At 38.7% G+C, this 16,552-nt stretch overlaps 1 protein-coding gene across 1 annotated transcript in view; it reads left to right on the top strand.

Moving 5' to 3' along the window:
* Positions 1-15,441, top strand: part of VPS36 (vacuolar protein sorting 36 homolog) — a 51,288-nt gene extending 35,847 nt beyond the window's left edge. Inside the window, exons 9-14 of the mRNA XM_072610453.1 lie at positions 69-203; positions 1,163-1,228; positions 3,558-3,622; positions 5,454-5,538; positions 10,842-10,918; positions 12,863-15,441. Of these exons, the coding sequence (XP_072466554.1) occupies positions 69-203; positions 1,163-1,228; positions 3,558-3,622; positions 5,454-5,538; positions 10,842-10,918; positions 12,863-12,956 (522 nt within the window). The 3' untranslated portion in view covers positions 12,957-15,441. The remainder of the gene's footprint in view (positions 1-68; positions 204-1,162; positions 1,229-3,557; positions 3,623-5,453; positions 5,539-10,841; positions 10,919-12,862) is intronic.
* The last annotated feature ends 1,111 nt before the right edge of the window (positions 15,442-16,552 follow it).

The raw sequence follows: 16,552 nt of genomic DNA, 5'->3' as shown, positions 1-16,552 counted from the left end.
TTAAACTTTAAAAGAAAAACAAATCTGTCATGTCATTTATGTGTTTTTTTTTCCTTTTTCCCATGTAGACTATCAGGTTTAAATCCTACTTGCTGAGCATGGGTATAGCTAATCCAGTTACCAGAGAAACACATGGCTCAGGCACTCATTACCATATGCAGCTCGCAAAACAACTGGCTGGGATATTGCAGGTGCCTTTAGAGGTAAATGCAAAATATAAAACCCTTATTTTTGGTAGTGTCTAATTGCTTCAGTATCAAGTCATCAGGAACCTTGATAGGAATAACCCTTCTCACAGTTTGATTAACGTTCAGCTACTATTCCATTACTTTATTTCTTTCTGAAATAAGTATTCATTGGTTTGAATGAAACTGTAATAGTTTTCTGCTTTTTTATGTTAAATTTCTCCCATAGCTATACTTTATAGATTATTAGATATATGACTTTCTTAATCAAAAAGTATGATAGTATATCTTTCTAGAGTTCCTTTTGTTTCCTATCTCTGACTCGTCATCTCCTGAATACCTAATACAAAACGGTCTTTAAGACAAATTAGTAAGCAATTTTATATGATAGTTGTAGAAATTCTAACTTGATATACAGGGAACATTCTTTTCTCATACATTCTCCAGAAGGGTTTTGTATCTCATCTAATGCTGAAGAAGAAGAGTTTTAGAAAGGATGTAATAGCGTTTTTTCAAGTACTTGAAGCCCTGCCACATGGAAAGATTAATTTTGTGAAGAGGGGGTAGAACAAGCAACAAAAGGTGGAAGGTGCAAAGAAGATGATTTCACTTATTTATGAGAAGGAATGTGTTAACTTTAAAGCAAAGGATTGCCTGGAGAGATATGGAAAAAGTATGGATGACCACTTGTCAGGATTGTTGTAGAATACACTCATGTTTCAAATAGGGATGATCTCTGGTGTCTGTTTGACATTATGATTGTAGAAGTCCTTCTTGACCAATTAGTAAATGTTAAATGGTAATTGTAACACTATCTTTGAACTTGAAAAAAATTTTGAAATATGAATATGAAATTTGTCTCAGTTTCTTATGAACACTTATTTTCTAGTGTATTATGATTTAATACTCTTATAAAAATTTCAGAAAACTTTGCCACCAACCATATTTTGAATTAAATTTACTTCATATTTAAACAGGAACGAGGGGGAATAATGTCACTCACGGAGGTGTACTGTTTAGTGAACCGAGCTCGAGGAATGGAAGTAAGGAATCAGTTCTGACATTCTATTTCTAAATCTAGACGTTATTGATGTAATCCAGGGAAAATCCTATTATAATGAATACTGTTCAGGGGTAGATTCTATTTATAAAAATGTATTTTCTTGAGGAGTTGCCTATCAGAGCAATATTTTGTTAACTAGTCAAATGAAATCCTATGCATTGGAAAATACTGTGTAAAAGGTGCCTTGTCTGGTTCCTTTCCGTACCAAAGACCTTGTGTGTATACTAATAGTAAGTAGTAATGAAAGAGAACTTCTTTTGTCCTGTCGTAAAGTAGCAATTACACTTGAAATCTCCCCATTCTTTTGCCTTGCCATATTTCCCATCCTTTTCCATTTCAAAAAATTCAGCCATCTAAACAGAGGCACCACCAGCAAGAACACAAGAGGATCTAGGTTGAGGGATGGGTTGAATGGTGTAAATATGATTGGATGTGCTGGAGAGATCTCAAGTCCAAGACATGTAAAAAACTGAGCTCATTCTGTTTTCCTCTAAATCCTTCCCTCTTCCAGACTTACCTGTTTCTCTTGAAATCCTGCTAGCCTCCCAGGTTTGTAACCTTGACATTAGCCTCAGCTCCTCAGTCTCCCTCACCCTACATATTCATTCAGTTGCCAAATCTTGCCAGTTCTGTCCCTGCAATATCTCTCACATCTCACCCCTTCCTTCCCCGCTTACTGAGCTACCACCCTGGTGTAGGCTCTTGGCACCTTTTGGCAGCAGCCACCCAAATGGCTGCCTTGTCTTAAGCCTGTCCTCGATTCAGTTCACCCTCCATGCTGCTGTCACAAATCTGACATCTGATGCTCTTACTCATTCAGCTCCACAGCTTCTTACTGCCTCAAGGATAAGGTAAACTCCTCTGTTGGATCTTCACAGCCTGGACCCAACCCATCTTTCCAGCCTCCCAAACTCTCTAGTGCAGCCAGACTAAACCCTCTAGTTGTTCTTCACTACTCCATCTCCCACCTCTGTGCCTTTGTACTGGCCCTGAAATAATTCCTCTTTACCTCTTCACAGGGTCCCTGTCGTCCTAAAAGATGCAGCCCAAGTCCTGTCTTCTACATAAAGCCTGTCCTTACCTCATTAACTGCTAGTGTTTTTCTCCCTGACTTATATTTAACTCCTTTATATTTATTTGTATTTATTCACCTTATATTTAAGCTGCATATATCTATGTATGTCCTTGTCTCATCCCTTAGAACACTTGCTTCTTGTGACTAGGGATTGTTTTATTCCTGGTCCTTGTGTACCCATTACCTAGTTAGTGCCTGGCATTTAAAGCATATTTCTTGTTGTTGTTATGATGCCTCCACGTTTCCCCTCATGGTTCAGAGTACTTCTGGTGGACATCAGCTTTATTTCTTGTCCAGTTCTTGCAGTCTAGAAATGTGATTTCTCTGCTTTTCTTCATCTGCCAGATGAAGGGGTTGGACTTAGATGATCTTTGGTGTTTCTTCCAGCTCTGAGTCTTGTCATCTAGCATTGTAACCTTTTAACAGAACTCCATTAAAAATAAAACAATTTGGATATCTGATAGCATTCACTACACAAGGATTTTACTATAAGCTCAGTGTGTTGGGTTTTATCTTAAACTTTTTTTTTTTAAGTTTAAGCTAGCCATTGTTGGGCACCTTGTAAATGTCTTGACTTTTTTTTTAATCCCATATCATTTAACATATAATAGGAAAGTTGAAGTTCCAATTTCACACACCTTCCTTTAGTCAGTCAGTAAGCATTTATTAATCCCTGCTATGTGTTGGATACTGTTCTAGGCACAGAGGAAACAAGTACAATGATGAAATCATCTCTTGGGAATAAATACAAAGAAAATAAATACAAAATAGTTAAGTACAAGGTGGTTTGGAAGGGAGAGTGTCGCTAGCCCAGAGGATGGTGAAGTGCATCCTGTAGAAGGGAGCACTTGAACTGCCTCTTACAGGAATTACTTCCTGGAATTTGACACAGGAAACTGGGTGGAGGCACACCCAGGAGCACATCTCAGCCCCACCCTCCGTTGCCAGAGAGAACCACGGGGTGGGCTCAGTTTACTGGATCCACCTCCTCACTTCATGACTGGCATAGGACCCAGTCAGACCCAGTCATGGAAGAGGGAAGCTGGTGGTGAATATCGAGGCATCCCCTCCCAAGGAGAGGCCATGAATTTCCTCTTAGGTTCATCTCACCTACAATCTTTGATAAATGTACCTTTGGGTTGCAGGCTTCTCTCATTTGTGGTCCCTCTATTTGTTTGAGTAACATCATATCTGTTTGTTTATAATGTCAACAAGATCTTTTTCTTTTTACTAGCTGCTTTCACCAGAGGACTTAGTAAATGCTTGTAAGATGTTGGAAGCGCTGAAATTACCTCTCAGGTAAGGGAATTTCTTAAGATGTGTATTTAATTTGAACAATAATTCCTTACAGATTGGATTATAGTGCTTGCCAAGTCCCTTTTATTAGTGTGACCATTGAAGGGAATATGATCTTTATAGTGGTACACGGCAAAGACCCTGAAGCATTCTTTCTGTGCTGAAGCCTTTTAGAACATGCATGTTGACTGAATTGCAATGTCAGCAGCACCTGTTAGCATGTCTAATTGTCAAGTGTGATTACGTTCCCAGATTCTTCTTGATATATGTACGGGGAGTCTGGCTATCCTTTCTATAGCTATGTTTTGAAGGTCATTATCTCAAGACCAAAAAAAGAAATAAAAGCCTGTCACTGACCTTTTGCAGGAACTTGGATAAATTGACTAATCCTTTGGTTTCTCTTTGTAGTCAGTGAGCATTTATTAAATACTTATTATGTGCCAGCTCTGGGCATTCAAAGAAAGGAAAAAAGCATGACCTCTGCCTTCAGAGGAAAGTGACTGGTGGCGGGATCAGAGGGTGGGGTTTAACCAGGAAAGAACTCTCGCAGAAGGAGCGATTGAAGCTGAATGTTGAAGGCAACTGGGGAAGTGAGAAAGCGGAGATGAGAAAGGACATTTGGCCAATGAAACTGGCCTGTACATGCTGCTTAGTGTCATGTGTGAGGAATAGAGGAAAGGCCAGTGTTCCTGAATCACAGAGTATGTGGACAGAAGTGAAAGGTAGGAAGGGACCAGGTTTTGAAGGACTTTTTAATAAGGAACACCTCGAATTTATTGTGTAGAAAGAAGATATAGTCAGGCCTGCTCTTTAGAAGGATCAGTTTGACAGCTGAGTGGAGGATAGACTGGAGTGGGTGGAGACTTGGGCTTGATTTAGTTGCTTTAACTTCACCAGCTTTATCTGCTAGACAGGGTTCAGTCTGGAAAACCAAATGCTTCCTTTAAAAGACAGAGAGAGAGAGAGAGAGAGAGAGAGAGAGTGTGTGTGTGTGTGTGTGTGTGTGTGTGTGTGTGTTTATTTTTCTCCCTCTACCCTCTCAGTCTCCTTTAAGAGTGTATGTGATAATCATGACAGGAACACAAAAATCTCTGATTTTCTTGGTATATTCCTCCCACTAACTCAAGTTGTAACTTCTTGAGGCCTTAGTTGAGGTCTTCATAAATTGCTATGGATGTTCATTATTTGACGGTTAACTCTGGGATGAATGTCTCTTAGTAAAGTTGATCCTTAGACAACATGTATAGACTACAATTTGTTGCAAGGCTTTTTTTGCTTTGGTAGGTAAACTGTAGCAGAGCTTTTGGTCTCCTAGCACAGCCTTTAGTAATTTTGGGTCACCTTCACATTAGACATGATAGTAATAGATTTTAGTGGGGGTTGGCAGGAGTAGACACATAGTTAACAATGTATTCTGTACTATCACATCTCATCATTGTTCCTGCCCCAATCTTTATCAGAACTCTAGGTGGGGTGGGAGAACAGACTCGTTGGCAGTGAGGTAAGACATAAGAGCGAAAGGACCTGCTTCTCTCAAATGGGCATGGCCAGGCTTGGGCTGTATAACCTTCACCTAAGAAACTCAGGCTTCACATTATCCCTTTTCTTTTGCTGAGATTATATTAAGAGGGGAAGTCATGAAGTAATACATACTTCACTATTGATTGAATCTTTGCTCACAGTTCCTTGGGGTGTTATGTTTTGAGTGTCATTTCTGCTGTGACATCATTCCTATACATGGGTATAAAAATCCCCACAGTTTTTCAGCTGCTGAGGTTTCTTAGCCGCTGAAGAGTCTAAATGATTTATTCTTATTCTCATCTTTCATTTTCAGGCTCCGAATTTTCGACAGTGGTGTCATGGTCATTGAGCTTCAGTCCCACAATGAGGAGGAAATGCTTGCTTCAGCTCTAGAGACAGTATGTGACCTGGATGTCCTTTAATATTCCGCAAAGCATATTAGGTGTAAAACTTGAAGAACAGGATTTCATTTTGAAGTTTTGACATATTAAAAAAGTTATTTTCAGATATATAGGTTCTAATGTTTTAATTGTACTTAAGGAGTAAGGTAGCTTAGCATGGTACATAGCATCACTTGGCATGAAGTCCTGTAGGCCTTTTAATCTCACCTCTGACTCTTAGAGCTGCGCAACCTCAGGCAAGTCACTGACCTTTGTACTGCCAGGAGCTCGACACAGCCTCCCTGTCCCTTAGGCCTCAAATTCCGTGCTTCCTTGCCTCTGTCCTGTTCAAGTACCACCTGCTTCTTGAAGCCTTTCCTAATTCTCACTGTTGGTGCCCCCACCCCACCGGCAGAAGTCAGTGTGTATATTTGTTTGTCTGTCCTGTGTTTTTACTTACCCACTAACACAGTGTCTCCCTCTTGGGAGGTCAGAGACTATCTCACATTTGTATTTGATTCCTTGATGCCTGGCTCATCATAGGCATTTAATAAATGCTTCCTAAGAACTGAGTTTATAAATAAGTCATTGATGGGTTTCAATCTGTGTTGGGGTAGGATATTATCAGTCTGGGAGTTTCCCACAGTTCCTTTGTGACTTGGCATATGAAGGAGTCAGTTTGAATCAAACCCATAATTAAGTGATTCTCTGGTACATCAATTTACTAATTCCTTTTTACTCAGAAATAAGTGAAAAAAATAGACTGTTACCCAGGGTATTAGCTTTGACTTTTGCTTTTTAATCAAAGCATTCCATAATTGAGCTCTGTCAGTAGTGGGTACATAAGCATCACTACTTTTTTTTTTTAATTTTATTTTTCATTTTTAACACAGCTTATAACAGATAAAACAATTCAAACTTTTGGTTAAGTGATACTTCTTTTTAAAGCATTTACAATACGGACCACAAAAACATTTTTTTTTTAAACATTAGCCAACTGAGACACAAATAATATTTAGGTTGCTAACTTCACAAGCTCTTGACCTCTTGACCTAATTGTCTCCACAGTATTACTAAGAATTAAAGGACCCTAACTTATTGTTGTTGGTCTAAAGTCCTATGCCTGATAGCTTAAATTTGGACTTAACCTCAGATGTTCCCCTACCAGTAATTTATAATTTAATAGATCTAGTATCACAAACCTTTTGACTATAGGAAATTGCCACCAAAAGTAGGGACATTGCAGGGATGCAATATCTCCCCAACTTCATGTCAGTTCCAGGCAGGATTAGATTATCCACTTGCATTCAATCAGGCTTAAAGTCTGCCAGGTGTCAGTGGGGAAATTGAGTCAGGAGAATCCTATCTCAGCCCAGGCTGAACAGCTGCTCTCCCACCCTTCCCATGAGATCACCTTTTGCAGTTCATACCTGCAACTCACCGGCTTACTGACATCATGGATTGGAGGCTCAGACCACCTTTCTTGCTATCCATACCTGGAGTGAGACTCAGAAACACAGTCACTTAATAGTCCCATAGCACCTAAAAATGACAAGTTCCAATAACCAGGTTTCAAATATGATTATAGTTTCACATTGGCTAAGGAACATCTTTTGAGGCAAGTCCTAAGTGGCTTACCTGCCTTTCTATACATGTTCTAGTTCCTGATTAAACAGCAATCATAAAATCAAATTTACCATTAAAACCTTAACTTTTCCATCAATGCCAAATTTTACCCGAGGTTACCTTCCTCTAGGAAATTTAGAATAAATTTCTTTTCCCCAAACTAAAGATGTCATTGATTTATTTTCAGTAATTAATTCAGTCAGTTGTTTTAATACTAATTGCTTTTACCTCACTTTGTAACATGTCCAATTTTTCTCCCCATCACTCCCCTCCCCCTGCTTCCTAATACCTTCCATTCTGATTACCCCTTCCCTCAATGAACCCTCCCTTCTATCATACCCCACCCTTCCCTTATCCCTATCTTCTGTCTTTTCTTGTAGGGCAAGATAAATTTGTATACTCCATTCCCTGTATTTCTTATTTCCCGATTATATGCAATAAAAATTCTCAACATTCATTGCTAATACTTTGAATTCCAACTTCTCTCCCTCCCCCCTCTCTCCCCAACCCCATTGAGAAGGCAAGCAATTCAATACAGACTAAATATGTGCCGTTTTGCAAAAGACTTCCATAATGATCATGTTGTGTAATACTATTTATATTGCCCTCTGTCCTACTCTATCCCCCCTTATTTTTTCCCCTACAGTTGACCTTATCCTTTTTCGAACGTGTTTATTTCTAGTAACTCCTTTCTCCCATTTTCCCTCCCTTCTGTCATTCCCCTCACCCCACTTGTCACCTCCTCCTCTACTTTTCTGTGGTGTGATATAAATTTTCATATCAAATTTAGTGAGCATGTTATTCCCTCCTTCAGCCACATGTGGAGAGAGTAGCTTCATTTTTCCTCTCTCCCCTTCTCCCTTTTCTCCTCCATTGAACAAGATTTTTCTTGTCTCTTTTATGAGTTATAGCCTGCCTCATTCCATTTCTCCCTTTCTCTTCCCGGTATTTTCCTCCCTCACCTCTTAATTTTTATTTTATTTTTTTGTGTGGATATCATCTCTTCTGATTCAACACACCCTGCACTCTCTATCTGTATATGTGTATATATATGTGTGTGTGTGTGTGTGTGTGTGTGTGTGTGTGTGTGTATGTACAATCTCTCCATCTACCCAAATACTGAGAAAAGATTCAAAAGTTATAAATATTTTCTTTCTATGTAGTAATGTAAATAGTTCAGCTTTAGAGAGTCTTTTATGATTTTTCTTTCCCATTTACCTTTTCATGCTTCTCTTGATTCTTGTCTGGGGAAGTCAAATTTTCTATACAGATCTGGTCTTTTCCTCAATATGAATGATTGAAAGTCCTCTATATCATTGAATGACCATCTATTCCCTTGAAGTATTATACTCAGTTTTTCTGGGTAGGTGATTCTTGGTTTCAATCCCAGTTCCTTTGACCTCTGAAATATCCCATTCCAAGCCCTTCTGTCCCTTAATGCTGAAGCTGCCAGATCCTGTGTTATCCTGATTGTATTTCCACAATACTCAAATTGTTTCTTTCTAGCTGCTTGCAATGTTTTCTCCTTGATCTGGAAACTCTGAAATTTAGCCACAATATTCCTAGGAGTTTCTCTGTTCGGGTCTCTTTCAGGAGGGGATCGGTGGATTCTTTCAATATTTATTTTGCCCTTTGGTTCTAGAATATCAGGGCAGTTTTCCTTGATAATTTCATGGAAGATAATGTCTAGGCTCTTTTTTTGATCATGGCTTTCAGGTAGTCCCATAATTTTTAAATTGTTTCTCCTGGATCTATTTTCCAGGTTGGTTGTTTTTCCAGTGAGATGTTTCACATTATCTTCTATTTTTTCAAACTTTTGCTTTTGTTTACTAACTGCTTGGTTTAACTCATAGTCATTGATTTCCCTGAACTCAGTTCTCTCTTTCAATGAATTATTTTGTTCAGTGAGCTTTTGGACCTTCTCCTCCATTTGGCTAATTCTGCTTTTTAAAACCACTTTGTCCTCATTGGCTTTTTGGACCTCTTTTCCCAATTGAGTTAGCCTCTTTTTAAAGCTGTTATTTTCCTCAGCATTTTTTTGGTTCTCCTTTAGTAAGCTGCTAACTTGTTTTTTAAGATCTTCTATTGCCTGAGTCCAGTTTAAATTGCCTTTGGAGGCCCTGGAGGCAGAGGCCTTGACTTCTTCTGATAGTATGCCTTGTTCTTCCTCATCTGAAAGGATCAGGGGAGACACCTGTTCCCCAAGAAAGTAACCTTCTATGGTCTTATTTTTTTCCCCTTTTTTGGGCATTTTCCCAGCCAGTTACTTGATTTCTGAGTTTCCTTTCCACCACCGTCTTGCCTCCAGTTCTGCCAAGCCAGCTCTGGGGGCTGAGATTCAGATGAGCTGTTCCAAACCCTCAGGGGCTTTATGTGGGGTCAGGGCTTCAATTAAGATCAGCTGCTCAAGTGGGGGCAGGACCACCACACAGGGCTCAGATCCCTCTAGGGCTTTACGATGAGACCCTTCAACAAGGAAGGTGGGCTGCTACCTGCCTTGGGAGCCCCCATCCCGCTGCTGCCTCCACTGCTGCCACCTGAGGAGGCCCAAGTTATGGGGACACCCTGCTCCCTTCTCAGCCAGCCGAAAAACCCTGTCACTGACCTTTGGTGCCTGTGGGTTGAGCGATCTGCACTGCCACTGGAGATTCTGTCCCTGAAGCCTGCTCAGATCTGCTCCTCTAGGTGTCTCATGGCCAAGGTTGGGCTGGGTGCTGCTCTTGTCTGGTGGGACAGACGTTTTGCATCGGTCTTTCAGGTCACTCTGGGCTAGAAATTTCCTCTACTCCGTTGTTCTGTGGCTTCTGCTGCTCTAGAATTTGTTGAGAGTTCTTCTTTATAGGAATTTTATAGGCTGAATCAACTTCTTTTCTAATGCCTTCCAAGTTGTCTTAGATTAGAAAACTGCTTCACCCCGACTCTCCAACATCTGGACTCCATAAGCATCACTACTGATTGTCAGGCAGCTGTGTCAAAAGATTTGCTTAAGTTCATTTCAGCAATAAGACTGGGTGCTTACTGTGGGCATAGTACTCCATAAGCCCAGATCAGAGTAAATGAGCTTATTTCTTTGCTGATGTTGTTTATTTAAGAGGCTTGAAATATTGCCTTCATTGGACTTACAAAATCTTATTAACTATGGTGACTTTGAGCAAGTCACTGACTTCTCTTTGTTCTGGTAGCCTCATTATAAAAACGAATTGCACTGGAGGATCCCCGAAGGTCCCTTTCCACTCTCTGATCTCTGGATTTCAAATGTTTCCATAATACACATTTTTAACTTAAGTTGATTCATGAAGTTCTTTACTCTCTTCCTTTTCAGAATAGTTAGCCGTGCCTTTTATGCTACCATACAAATCTGCTGTTGTATATAGTATAGAGATTATAATTTAGACTGTTAGGTTTTAAAATATTTTCTTTTGTGTCCTCATCTTAGTAATAGTATTCCCTCATACTTATATAGCTTTTTAATGTCTGCATAATGCTTTCCTCATAACCCTGTGGGGTAGGCAGAGTCAAGCTCTGCTAAAGAAAATTTAATACAACTACTAATACTATTTGAATATCTATAAACACATTCGAGAATTTATCATATGTTTTAAAATGTCTTACTTAATCAAATTTATAGGACTAAGTATTGTGCCTTGCCAAATTCAGATTCTTAACATATTTTATTTTGATGTTCTTTGTTACAGGTATCAGAAAAGGGATCTCTCACATCTGAAGAATTTGCCAAACTTGTAGGAATGTCTGTTCTTTTAGCCAAAGAAAGGTAAATTAGGTTGGGGTGGGTAGTGCCCATTTTTGTTACTACTTATTAGTGTTCTCTTAATTGCCGGATCTGATAGTTTTTTCTTAGTCCCCATCCATCTTGACCTTTCTACAGCATCTGACACTACTGACTCCCCTTCTTCCAGATACTCTTTCTTCTCTGAATTTTCATGACATTGTTCTCTCTTGGTTCTTTTCTTGCCGGATTGACTACTTCTTAATTTCCTTTGCTAGATCATCATCCATATCGTACCCTGTAACTATGGGTATACCCTGAAGTTCTTTCTCAGGCCTTTTTTTTCTATACCTTCTCACTTGGTGACCTCACTAACTCCCATGGATTTAATTAGGGAAGCTTTGCAGATGACTCCCAGATCCATATGTCCAACTCTAGCCTCTCTCCTGAACTCTGGTTCCTATACAACTGACTATTGGACATTTTGAACTGGATGCCCATAAACATCTCAGATTCAAACTATTTAAAATGTAACTCGTTATTTCTCTTCCCAAACCCATCCCTCTTCCAAACTTACCCTATTACCCCCAAAGATAGCAAGATTGTTCTAGTCACCCAGGCTCACAATTTTAGTGTCTCTTCAACTAATTCTCACATCTATCCATTTGATTGCCAAGTCTTGCCATCTCTACCTCCCTAGCATCTCTTGTATCTGTCCCATTCTCACCACCTACGTAGCCACCATCTCTCATCCACTCTCACCTAGACTATTACAGTAGTTTCCTAATTAATCTCTCTTTCTTGATTTTCTCTCACTGCTGTCATCCATCCACCACACAGCTGCCAAAACGATTTTTTTCCTCTGTCCCTTATTTTTATTTATAAAAGTAGTTAGCAGTTCAATTTACATTTATTAAATACTTGTCATTTAAAATTCATCTATCACATTGTTAAACTATTGCTGATTAGCTATGTTCATGTTGTTTTTTGAGTGACTATCATTTTCATCTCAGTTAAAAAGAATCAAAAGGAGAACTGCATTTCAAGTATGTAGTTTATAATCTTTGGAACAAAGAGCTAAGCCAATGCAATTACAAATCTCATCTACACTGATGCAACTGTAGTTTGGAAGGCTGGAAGTACACCTGTACCTATGTTAAAGTCTGCATTTATTTGGCATTGAACACTCAAAGATGATTTTCTTAAAGGGCCACTGTCCTTTTCAATGACCTCCTGCACTTCCCTATTATATCTTATATAGTCATTTAGTTGTGTCTGATTCTTCATGGCCCCATGGACCATAGCATGCCAATGTTGTCCATGGGATTTTCTTGGCAAAGATACTGAAGTTCCTTTGCCATTGGATTAAGGCAAGCGGGTTAAGTGACTTGCCAAAGGTCACATAGCTAGTAAGTGTCTGGGGCCGTATTTGAACTGGCCTTACTGACTCCAGGCTTAGTGCTCTATACACTGAGCCACGCAGCTGCCTCTCAGTTACTTCTAGGAACCAATATAGGCTCCTCTTTGTGGCATTTAAAGCTTTTAAAACCTCATTCCAGCCTACTTTTTCTGTCTTCTTATCTATCATTCCCCTTTGCATATTCTATTAATCATCCAACACTGATCTTTTTACTGTTCCTCTTAGAAGACACTCCCTCTCTAGTTCTGCTCTTGAGCTGGCTCTGCTCCCTACAGGAATGCATTAGACTCCCTACTTTACTTCAAGTTAATGCTTAAGAGCCACTTGTTATGTGGTACCTTTTCTGATGCCCCCAGATGCTTGTCCCTTCATTTCCCCTTTGCTTCTCTCTCGTGTATCCCTGTAGCTGTAGACATCTCCCCCATATGGAATTTAAGCTCCTTGCAGGATGGGACTGTTTCCTTTTCCTCTTTATGTCTCTAGTGTTTAGCGTGGTGTGCATTGAATAAATCCTTTTGGATTGATTGAACATATAAATGATTTTGACTTCTTTTCATCTTTGTCTTTAGATTGCTTCTTGCTGAAAAGATGGGCCATCTTTGCAGAGATGACTCGGTGGAAGGCTTGAGATTTTACCCAAATTTGTTCATGACTCAGAGTTAAATATTTTGTAATTGTAATATTCTCTACCCATATCCTTTCATCATGCAATGACTGAATGACAGACAACTATGAAATAAACCTTTATTCAGTTAGGGATTTTGGTAGAACACTGCAATACAGGACAGCTTTTTAAATGTTTTTTTCCCTAAATTAATATGTTCTAGGAAAGCTTATTTAGGATTAATATGAAAAAGTACTAAAGAAGAAAATCAGCTGTCATGAAAATTAAATCATGTTATGTTCATGTTGACCCTTCCTAGGTCAATGTAAAATAAGAGTTTCTAACTGAATCCTTTAGTTTACCTGCTTTGAAAGAAGGGAGTTTAGTTTTATGAAAATAAACTTGGGTTAACCCAGCTAATGGTTATGTTGATAATATGACTGAACTGGATTGAGTCACAGTAGGATTCATGTCCATGTTAAATGTTTACCCTTGGGGAGATCTGAAATATGCCATGTTTTCAGTGATAGAACTACGACACCATTGAAACATGAGGTGATATTGATATTGACACCTCCTCTGAGGACACTTGGGAAGCGCCAGTAGGCTGTGTCTCCTCCGCAGGTCAGACCAAGTATCCTTGTCAGTATTTTACTTGGCGTACTTATGTGGAAACTTGATACAGTAATTTCTTTTTTTTTTTACTAAGTGGTGAATTCATGACTGGCTTTTAAAGAATGCACCTATGTCATTTTACTTTTAAAATGCATTGGATTTTGAAATTGAATTAAGAAGCTGTTTAGACATGTTTAGAGGGATGATTCCAAATTTGGGAATTAGCTGCCCTGGGGATTTTTTAAGTCTGCTGTAGAAAACCTTGAACCAGCTATCAGGAACCTGGAAACTTGATTTTTTTTTTCTTTGAAGTAGAAAAAGAGAAAAGTTAGAAACACACACATCTATCTCCATTTTTTCCTCTTTTTTAAACAATTTCAACAATGAACAATTCTGGTGCACTAATAGCAAGTCATTGTACCATATTCCAGCAATATTTTTTTACTTGTGTTTGCCCTGATTTATTTAACAACATGCAAAAAAGCCTGCTTATTGGCATTATTGTTCTGTTCAGAAAAATATTACTGAGAGAAATAAAAGTAGATTATCTTAAGACCAAAAAAATGCTGCCACTAATGAAAATAGTTAGACTCCAGTTTTACAGTTGTACAGTGTATCATATAATGGCCTAACTTAAAATTCAGGACATATGCCTATGGTCAGGATGGGGCTCTGCCCCCCTGGAATGGTTCGCCAAGGAGATATATGGAGTAGGAGGGTCTTCATAGTATGTCTACACCATTTTACAGGATGATCAGTACCCACACTCCAAGAACCAACCTTGCTGGCTGTATTAGCCAACCTAAGAGGAATCTCCAAGTTTATACTTGAGCCTCTCTAAGGTACTTCTGAGATGTGTGGGGGCCATCAGTGTATCACTGCTAGTTGCCATTCCAGGACCCTTGTGTGAAGATCTCAAGGAATTTCCAACCTCACCCTCAGAGAATACCTCCTACTAGGCCAGCTAGCCACTCTCTTTACATAGCCATCAGTTCCTGGGTCTCAACTTTAGCCACTTCATATCAGGAGAGTACTAGCAGAAGGGCTACCTCCAGAGGACCTTGTTCTAGACACTGTTCTGCTGGCCCACTTTAATCTGCTAACAGTTCACTGATGAGTGAATTCCCTGTTCTGTCTCCATTGTTCAAACCCTTCAGTTTGTTCCTAGGCATCTCTCCAGTTTTTGGATCTTGAAAGATGCAAAGGATGCTTTTTTATATATGACACTCAGAAAGCTTCATTTGTCAAGTATTTTTTTTAGAATTACAAATGTGTCAACCCTGTTCTCTCTTACTGTTGAATAGTAAGCTGTTCTACAGGTTGTAGCTGCACTAGGCAGTGGTTCAAGCTTTAAGGGTTTAGATCAGTCACAACAAATTCATGCGATTCAGCTATTATGTTTACCTTCATATGACAGCAGCACAACGTGGATGGGGTACCCATAATGAACTACAAAGTGAAGGAAACTGGAAAACAAGAGAAATCACATATGGACACTCTTCTGGAGGCATACCATCTTTTAAAACTCAATGTTTAGATACTTTAGGAATTTTTGTTTTGCATTATTTTTAAATGGACATATTTTCACTATTGTCCTTATTTTTTATGACTTTGGACTATCTTATGGGGGCATCATTTGGGTCTTGTTTTTAGGCTTATGTTGAAATAAGAACTATTGGACTCTGACTACCCAAAGTGCTGTCTTGGTGCTTTTCATAATTGATATATTTATTATTTAGTGCTTTCATGACTTACCTCTTAGGAGCATTAAGACACAGACCTGTATCCTTAGCTTTATTATAATGGCACTTCTTGTCAAGACAGAACTTTATACTTTGTGTATGTAAAGATCTTTTCAGGGTTAAATTAAATGATTGATATATAATATATATTAATAAATCATCACAATAAAAAGAGATTTTTTCCTAACTTGGTATTCTCTTTTTTTAAAGTGTAAAAAAAGTTTAAAATGGTCACCAGTTTCCTTTTAGACAATCAGATGACTAGTGCAAATGTGAAGGACACTATCAGACCCTTTATTTAATCATTTTAAAAGAGAACTATTCTTATACTGAACTGTTAAATTAGAAAACAACTTGCTATGACTGTGTGAATGACTGAGTGCACATTAAAATGACCCTAATCTGTCCTATATTCTTTCACGACATATCATCTTTGTCATATCTTTGCTTTCCAAGACATATCATCATTGTCTTATCTTTGCTTAAGACCATAAAGGTTTCACATTCAAGTCCAAAGAGGAGTAGCCAATACTAGACAAAAGAATCCAGAGAAATCTTAGACTAAAGGATTGAATTGAATTCATAAAATGAAATTTAGTGTCAAGTCTTACACTTGGATTCAAAAGAATCACCTTCACACATATACAGGAGGAATAGTGAGACTGCAGTGTCTGAAAGATACCTGGCCATTCTAGTGGTAACAGTTTAGAAGTGATGAGGTACAGCCTTTGCAAAAAGGACATAAGTAGGAGATGGAATGCTTTTTAATGAATCTGTACCAAGGAATAGTAAATAGGCCAATTTGGCTTTAAAGTAGTAGATTGTGAGAGGGAAAAACATAAAGCCTAGAAAAGGAGAATCAAACAAGATTAGGGAGTTCAAAAATCCAGCAGGAGTTTGCATTTTATCTTAGAAGCAATAGGTTTTTTTGAGTAGGAGAGCAGTATGGTCAGATGGGCTTTAAGACCCATCAATTTAGCGGTTGTGTAGAAGTAGGAATTAAAAATCAGTTACATTAAGGAATTAAGAACCTATTGCAATAATTCACACAAAATATTGAGGCAACAAACTAGGGCAGTAGCCATGTAAATGAAAAGGAGGGAATGGATATGAATGAATAAACAAGATTTGGCAAGTCAATGGATATGGAGCGAAGAGTGAGGGAGAAAGATGATAATATTGAAGTGAATCTGGGTAACACGAAAGAGAGTGTGCCCCCAACAGAAATAGGGAAATTAGGAAAGGGGAAGGGATAATGGCTTTCATTTTGTACTTGTTGAGTTCGGAGATGTCCAAGT

The sequence above is a fragment of the Notamacropus eugenii genome, chromosome 5, assembly GCF_028372415.1.
Source record: "Notamacropus eugenii isolate mMacEug1 chromosome 5, mMacEug1.pri_v2, whole genome shotgun sequence".
In the NCBI taxonomy this organism is placed as follows: domain Eukaryota; kingdom Metazoa; phylum Chordata; class Mammalia; order Diprotodontia; family Macropodidae; genus Notamacropus; species Notamacropus eugenii.
This window is presented reverse-complemented; position numbering and strand designations above follow the sequence as displayed.